This window comes from Dipodomys merriami, unplaced genomic scaffold, assembly GCF_024711535.1.
Source record: "Dipodomys merriami isolate MVZ:Mamm:240054 unplaced genomic scaffold, mDipMer1.0.p SCAF_42, whole genome shotgun sequence".
Classification (NCBI taxonomy): Eukaryota; Metazoa; Chordata; class Mammalia; order Rodentia; family Heteromyidae; genus Dipodomys; species Dipodomys merriami.
In genome coordinates, this window is record NW_027205826.1 from 3,811,605 (window position 1) to 3,820,065 (window position 8,461).

Below are 8,461 nucleotides of genomic sequence, written 5' to 3' on the forward strand. Positions count from 1 at the left end.
TTGAAGACCTCTAGAATTCCCTGAATTATTGTGAAGACATTCATGACTCCAAGGTATGACGTTAAGTGCCCTGGGAATCTCTGAAGATTTACAAGTAACCTGCACTAAGGACATGGTGCAAATTGTTAGTAGAGCTTCAAACTTAGCTTGTGGGCTAAAGCAACAGTCATTTGTTCATTTTGGCAGTTCATTAGATAGCCAAGAACATGAGTAAAATCGTTTTGAAAAAGTTATTTGAAGCTCTTTAAATTATAAATTTTGCAAAAAGGAACAGTCATCCATGTTGTCACTATAGAGCTGATTATTTTCCCGTCCTACTAGATTTCATTTAATCTTTCTAATATACAGAAAATAGGCTTACACTAAATGACTTCCCTGATGGTGAAAGCTGCTGACAAAGCATTTATGCAGTTTAGCCTAGAACTATAAATTTATCTAAGTCGGTCTTCCTAAATTCGCACCCTATAAGATCATTTAAGGGGCCTTCTAATTTCTCCAACCCCAAATCCAAGAATGGAAAGCACAGTCACTTCAGTTTTTATGACAAAAACAAAAAACAAAACAAAACAACCCCCCCCCCAACCCAAACCAAAACCATACCATCTTTAAGTTTTACAAGACATATTTGTAAAAAGAAAGTACAATTTCCACTTAATTCAGTCTTCAAATATCTTTTATTGGAAGGCCATGCATTGCCTTCATTTATTGTATTTCAAATCACTGTACAGTTACTTTTGTGAAAACACTGCCTGCATTTTCTAGTACAAAAAAAACCTAAAAATTGTTTCAGGAATGTAGAGAAATATCCAACTTAAATAGCGAAAAAGTGCACCATAATTACTGCTGCACTGCAGTCATTTCTGCATTTCCCATGTTTCTTAAATAACTATCTTGTCTGATAACACACAATATAAAGAGCAATTATGAAAAACAGACATTTACATATACTTCTAAAGTCTTATTGAGAATATCCTGTTGGCATTGGATAGCCAATCATAGGCGCAGCCGCAGTAGCAGGATACGCATATGCCTGTTGGTTCATACCATTGTGCATGTTTGGAACATTACTTCCGTATTGCTGAGTGCTATCATAACCATTCTGGTAAGTCCCTGTTGGATTACCAGTCCTAAAACTGGTCTGTATACCAGCAGACACAAAATTACTTCCAAAGCTCCCATTGGTGTAATTTGCAGCACTGTAAACACCATTCTGAGTTTTTGCCCCAAAATCTCTCTTAAGCAGACTAGAGTAACCTCTGTCATAATTTTCCCTGTCTCTAAAGGTATTAAATCCACCCCTTTTGCCCGCAGAGTATCTGTCCCGGCGGTCATCCTTCATGCCTCCTCTACCCCTGGAACGACCTGTCAAAAAAATAAATAAATAAATAAAAGGAATGGCAAAGTGTTCAGTTTGGTCTATTGCACACTCATGGTTAACAAAAAGGAGTGAAGGGTTTTCAATTTCTCAACTTACGTTTCATAATGGGAAGATCTGTCTTACCCTCTAAAATTCCATTAAAATTAGATTTGCAAATAGTGATGCTGTGACAGTAAAACTACCAACATTTCATATTGAAGGTTCATCTTACCTGAACCTCTGTCTTCGACCAACTGAAGCAACTTGGGATTAATTGCTTGATTAGCTTCACGAAGCACAGAGATAAGGTCGCTCACTTGCTTTATGTTATTAGGTGTAAAGAAAGTGTATGCTGTGCCTGTTTTGGTACTGCGAGCAGTTCTTCCAATTCGATGAATATAATCCTCTGAGGAGTTAGGGTAGTCATAATTGATGACAAATTTCACATCTTCCACATCTGTAAGGTGTTGCAGTGTGGCAAAATAGCAATGTACGAAGTTTTGCACACCACAACAGCCAGACCAAAAATAAAAAGTTAGACAATTGTATTCCCAAGAAGGTATGGGCTGCAAAAAATACAGTTAAAATGGTTATCCATTCCCTGTAGGAATACCATTGAGGTTGAAGGAAAAAAAGAAAAAGCACATGTCATCTGTTTAAATCATCACCCACCCAAGGGATAAGACCTGTCAAAGGGAATGTGTATTCTCCCTAGCACATTCCCAAACCAGCAAGTCCCCTTACAGATCATCAAGTGACATCTGAATGCTTCTGCGCAGTAGGGCCACTTAAAAGTGTCACAGCAACCTCTTCATGTGCTCATTTTGAGGACCTTTAAACAAAAAGGTACAAGGTCCTTTGCATTACACATTTATCAGAAGTTCAAAATTCTGGCCACACTGCTTGTCTTGCCAAGACCTTACAACTGCAGCTGCAAGAAAACATACCTGTCCCCCAAAAGTTGTTTTTATGCACTGTGTCTCGTCTAGGCAAGCGCTTCCAAGAAGCCAGGATTCACTTGAGAATGTGTCTCTCTCTGGCAGGTCTCGACATGACGACTACTGTGTAGTAGGTGAGGGAGGATCTTTCAAAGCACTGCTTTCTTTTCCCACTGACTTAAGTGTGAGAAGTTGCTCCTGCTCTAGGTCTCATGTGCCAGTACTCACCAATTTGTAAAAGGCTTAGTACCTTTTAAAGCTGCTCTCTCCATTTCAAACTTGAACAAAAATTTCACTGAACATTGAAGTTTGGAAATATTTCTTCGACATTTCAGCAAACTCACTGAAACTCAAAGACCCACAGATCACAGTAAACAGTTTGAAACAATGCTGTACCATGGCAATCATGCAAAGCATGGGACAGAAGAAATACCACGGCAGTGAACTGTGAGGGTAACTTCCATTTTTTCCCTCGGAGAGAACAGTTTATAGGGCAGAGGTGGTATGTTCTGCCCTTTGAAGATTACTGGCACACTTTCAGCTTTTCACCTCTCTAATCGACTGGAAGCAGCCAGCCGATCACTAGTCCTCCATCCCCCTCGAGTCCTCCGATTGTCATGCCTAGGCCTTGCCACAAAGACTGCACCTTTATGTGAAAAAAACTTGGGAAAAAATGCAGGTTAAAGAAAGCAATAAACTTTCTTTAAAAAAAAACTAGAGATCTTCTGGGAAAGCAAGTCATGAATGGGAGTTTGTACTAACCTAGCCCTCGGGAGGCCACATCTGTAGCAATCAGAATAGGAGCTTTTCCATGTTTGAATTCTACAAAGGAAGGCATATGACCATTATTTGGAGCAGGAAAATCCTAAATTAGCAGCAAAAAATTTCTTTACTTGAAATACTTACCATTTAGAACCCAGTCACGCTCCTGTTGACTTTTGTCACCATGGATACCCATGGCAGGCCACCTAAATCAAAAAGTTGTCTTAGCAGGCTCACATTTACTAAAGATTTGGACAGATTCTATTAATTCTGGCCATCAATCACTTCAAGTATTTTGTGTGCAGTTTTACTTCTATCAGATGACTCCTATAAATGAAACTCTTTTTAAGTCTCTGTCCCTGAGCAATTCAGCTCAAGCCTAGAGCTCTACCACTTGAGCCACAGTGCCACTTCCGGTCTTCTAGTGGTTTACTGGAGATTAAGTGTCTCACAGACTTTCCTGCCCGGCTAGCTTTGGACCGCAATCCTCAGACCTCAGCCTCCTGAGTAGCTAGGATTACATGCGTGAGCCAGCAGCACCCAGCTGAAACTCATTATCTTCTAAGTTTTGTCTCCCTCTCCTAAACTCTTCAAAAGAGGATGCCCACATACCCATCTCTCCTCATCTTTCTGGTAAGCTCATCACATCTTCTTTTGGTTTCAACAAAAACAATGGTTTTATTCTCCTTCTCGCTCATGATCTCTTCCATTAGACGAATAAGTCTAACGATAAAAGAAAAAGTTTTAAAATTTACTGACATTAGTTAAATTCAATGTATATGGACACAAGTGAAAAAGGAAACAGCTACTAAGCCACTAATCAGGCAATCCTTCCCTTGTTTCTGTTAGTACACCATGTTTCCTTTTTCTACAGAAATCCTATAAATACTAACAGGGCCATTAATCTGAATTTAATGGATTAAGATTGGCAGGACCCCCTGCTCCCATACACACAGGGATCAAACCTGGGGCCTTGAACAAGCTAGGCAAGTCATCAACAGCCCCAACAGATTGAACATATTCAATAAGGTAACATGAAACTGTGACTTCCCTTACATAAGCACGACTAAGAGTTCATAGGACTTATACTCACTTTTCATCCTTCTCTACATCATGACATACATCCACAATCTGAAGAATGTTGTGATTTGCACTCAGTTCTAGTGCACCAATGTTTATATGAATGTAGTCTTTCAGGAAATCTTCAGCAAGCTGTCTTACTTCTTTTGGCCAAGTCGCACTCCACATTAGGGTTTGTCTATCAGGCTGAATTATTTGGGGAGAAATTTAGAGCATGCTCTTCTCTTAAGTGTAAATTTAGAATTGAGTGAAAAAATAATAATGGCTTACTCTTATCTGATCCACAATCTTCCTTATTTGGGGTTCAAAACCCATATCAAGCATTCTATCTGCTTCATCAAGGACAAGGTAAGTTGTTCTTCTCAGATTGGTTTTCCCACACTCTAAAAAGTCAATCAGTCTTCCAGGTGTTGCAATACAGATTTCCACACCTTCAATTAAACACACAAATTTAATTATAATACGCAGAACACTTTCAACTCTGTTAAGTGAATGCCAAGATAAACAGAGCCAGGCAATGGTGGCGCATGCCTATAATCACAGCCTATCCACGAGGCTGAGATCTAAGGAACATGATTTGAAACTATCTATGGTTTATAGCTACCTATCTTACAGCAAAATATCTGAGATCGTAAGATTCTGTTTTAGCACCAAAAAATAAAAAATAAAAAGGAAAGCTGTAATACTTTTATTAATGACAAACAGAACCTTTTATACCACATACCTCTCTCCAAATCACGTATTTGTGGTCCCTTGGGAGCACCACCATAGATGCAAGTAGACTTTAAACGACAAGCTCTACAGTATTCAGCAGCTACTTGTTGCACCTGCTGGGCCAGTTCTCTAGTTGGTGCCAGCACCAAACACTGCAAAAAAGAACAGCCTTTCATATACACTTGAAAACAAGTACCTCCCCCCCAACTCCTCCATGCGTATGTGCTGGCAATTGAACCTAGTTACTTATATCAACAGATCTTTTCAATTATACAAAACCCAGAGCAGCTCCAGGTTAAGAGTGAAAACATTACTCTCTACATAAAAGCACCAGCAACAATTACATGTTTTGCTGTGTATTCTAAAAATTCTTAAAAACATACTTACAATAGGCCCATCACCTCTTTCTAGGAATGGCTGATGATTGATGTGAACGATGGCAGGCAGCAAATACTATTGGGAAGGAAGTGGGCCAAACAGAAGTTATTAGAATGAATGCTCATGATAAGTTTAATCCCCATTTCATCTTCCCCTAGCTTTCATCACTCAGGAACCACACAGTTCTCCAAACTTACAGACAACGTTTTCCCAGATCCAGTCTGTGCTACTCCAACCATGTCCAATCCACTAAGAGCAACTGGCCATCCCTGAGCTTGAATAGCAGTGGGTTCAGTAAAGTTCTGCCTTGCAATCACATCCATGACATTTGCTGTAATAATTAACAGTTTCAGTGAGTATTTGCAATGCCAAGAAAGAAGCAAACAGATGAATGAGGGTGGAATTGCAAATTAGCACTTACCAGGGAAATTTGCTTCATAGAAATTCAGAACTGGTTTTGGACAGTTATGACCTCTCACTGTAACTTCCTTGCTTCTTCTGTATGTCTCTACCTCTTGCTGCAAAACAATTGTTTTATATATGCACTGTCTGCACAGGGCACAAGAACACATACATGATTACACCCTGGCAACCCCGGTATATTCTGAAAGTGGCCTTCCTTTTTTTTACCTAGATCCACATATAAAAATCCCATGTACACAATTATTTCACATAAAGTCAAGCACTGTTTGGAGAATAAAAATTTTCCTAAGTTACTGAAGCCACATGAAATTACTCACTGCTGTGCGCCTAGCCAAATCAGGATGTTCTTGATAAAAATTCTTCTCAAATTTGGGGAGCTCATCAAGGTTCCACTTCTTTTTAACTAGTTTCTCCCCAGGATTTCCAAACTTCTTTCCAGATAGGGGTCCTGCCCTACTCCCTCCAAATCGAGGTGCACCAAACCTGAAACGGGGAAAAATCATTCCCATTTAAAATGTCGACTACTATTATGTTCTTGGTGATGCTGGAATTTAAACTCAAGTCCCCATGCTTGCTAAGGCAGGTTGGCTGGACTACCAACTCAATCACACCGACAGCCTCTTGTCTGACCCAGGCTAAAGAGGGCTTCTGAAAACACACAACACAATCGCCAGTCACAGTCACTACTCCCTTGACGGGCCCCGACTGGCATCCCGCATCCATTTCCCGCAGTCCCAGGCACGGATCCTGGAGGCCAAGCCAACAGCCCCGGATTTATCAGGGCGGAAACTGGCGGCCCAAACGCCCCAAGTTCAGATTACTAGGATAGACAACAGCTTGCCACTATTAACATCGTCTTTCCCAGCAGCTTAGGATTTAAGTAGCCGAGGGAAGGACGCAGGGAGGAGCCTGCCGACGACCGCGTTATTTGTGTGTTTACGGCCGCTTTTCCCGCAAAGGAGCTCTCGCGTTGGCGAATGGCAGGGACCGCTCCGGGGGGTGGGGGGGGGCGGCCGAGCGAGGGGCACGTTCCCGGGGATGGGGTGGGGCGGCGGAGGGAACACACCGGCCGGTAACCGGAGGCGGCTGGGGATGTCCCGCGGAAGAGCTCGCCAGCAAGGTAACACAAAATTATATAACGTGAGGAAGAGAGCGGAGCAAAGGAAAAAAAAAAAAAAAAAAAACCCCAGCCGGCCGGGGAGGCGGCGACTGCCGGGGGAGGAGCCGGGGCCGGGCGGAGCCGGCCGGGCGGCGTTCCCGCTGGGGCGGCGCTTCCCCCTTTGTCTCGCATTTCTCTCTGCGCCACATTTTCTCGGCGCTGCCATTTTGAGCTCCTCCGCCGGGCGGGGTAACAAAGGCGCCGCCGCCATGTCCGAGGCCGGCATTTTGTGGCCGCGACTCTACCCGCAGGCCGATGCCGCCGGCGCCGGGCCCCGCGCCCTGCCTTCCCACCGGCCGCTCGGCAAGCGGCTCCCCGGCCCGCCGTCCGACAACCCGGAGCCCCCCCACCCCAAAACGCCTCCCGGGCCCCCGAGGGCTGCGCCCCCCGGCTCCCCACCCGCGGCCGCCAACGGCGGCTCCGCCGCTCGCCATACGCTCCCCCCGCCCCTCCCCCGCAACGGCCGCCGGCTCGCCGAGGCCTCGACGGCGCCGACGAAACGCGAGCTCCGGACCCCCCCCCCCCCGCCGCGGCGGGCAGGGCTCTTCCAAATACCGCAAAGCCTTCTCGGAAGAGGCCCCGGGAGAACACGCCAGGGCCCGATTCCCGCAGGCGCCGCCGCCGCCGCCGCCTCCCCCCTCCCCGGCTCCCTCCCCTCCCCCACCCCGGCGCTGACAGGTCCGCTCCCACACTCACCCTCGATCCCGGCCGCGGTCCCGGTCACTCGAATAACTCGACATGGCGTCAATGGTTGCGGTTGGCGGGGCACTAAGTGAAGAGAATCAGGCGCGACGAGTCGCTGGGAGCGGCGACGACGACGAAGCCTCTGCGGGGGCGGCAGCGGCGGAGGGACGGCGATGACAAGAGCCGGAGCTGCGCGACCTGAGGCCGATGGAAATGAATGAGGTGCCGGCCGCGTCCCGGCAGCCGGTTTTATAGTCTGGACCGCCTCCCCGCCGCAAAGCACGCTGGGAGCCGCTCTATGACCTAATCGCCCCGCCCCCCCTGCGCAGAGGCCGCAACGCCCGCTGGCGTTCGCGAGTCCGCCATGTTCTCGCCCCTCCCCGCCCTCCCGGGCCGCTCCCTGCCCGGGGCCGGCTTTTCATCCCTGTCTCGTCTCGGCCCGTCTATCACTGAGATGCGTCCTCCCCGCACTCTCTGGCCTTCACGTCCTTCTAGTCTCTCCACACCTCAAGGAAGCTACCTTGCCCTTTTCCGGGCCCAGCTAGGCGATAAAATGGCCAGCACAGACAGGCCCGCTCGGCCCACTATGGAAATGTTTACGTCTCCGCAGAGCCCCCACGCCCATCACCAAATGAGGTGGGGAGGCGGAGCTTGGCATTGTCACGTGGCCGTCCCCCCCCCCCCCAACACACACACACACACACACACACACACACACACACACACACACACACACGGGGCGAGCGGGCCGCGCTACTTGGCAGCGGCGGAGGAATACACAACGACGTAGCTCACCGGAAGTGCGGTTCTAATGCCCTCCCCCCCTCCCCAGAGACCGGTCGGGCTGCGGGGTGACCTAGACTGCTCAGCCCGCCGTCCTGACCACCCATGAGTGGGCGCTTGCCCGCGGGGAATGGTAGCTAGAGCCCGCAAACTGCCGCCTGGGCGCGTGCGGGCAAAGGAAGT

General features: G+C 46.8%; 1 protein-coding gene across 1 annotated transcript; it reads right to left on the bottom strand.

Moving 5' to 3' along the window:
* Window positions 1-655: 655 nt before the first annotated feature.
* Window positions 656-7,724, bottom strand: Ddx5 (DEAD-box helicase 5). The gene is made up of 13 exons (XM_069993092.1): window positions 7,508-7,724; window positions 5,970-6,135; window positions 5,651-5,747; window positions 5,427-5,560; window positions 5,239-5,304; window positions 4,862-5,003; window positions 4,408-4,568; window positions 4,151-4,323; window positions 3,670-3,780; window positions 3,202-3,263; window positions 3,058-3,117; window positions 1,590-1,814; window positions 656-1,362 (listed from the first exon to the last, which is right to left on the bottom strand). The coding sequence occupies exons 1-13, from the start codon at window positions 7,549-7,551 to the stop codon at window positions 959-961; spliced, it is 1,845 nt and encodes a 614-aa protein (XP_069849193.1). The 5' UTR covers window positions 7,552-7,724; the 3' UTR covers window positions 656-958.
* Between the last annotated feature and the right edge of the window lie 737 nt (window positions 7,725-8,461).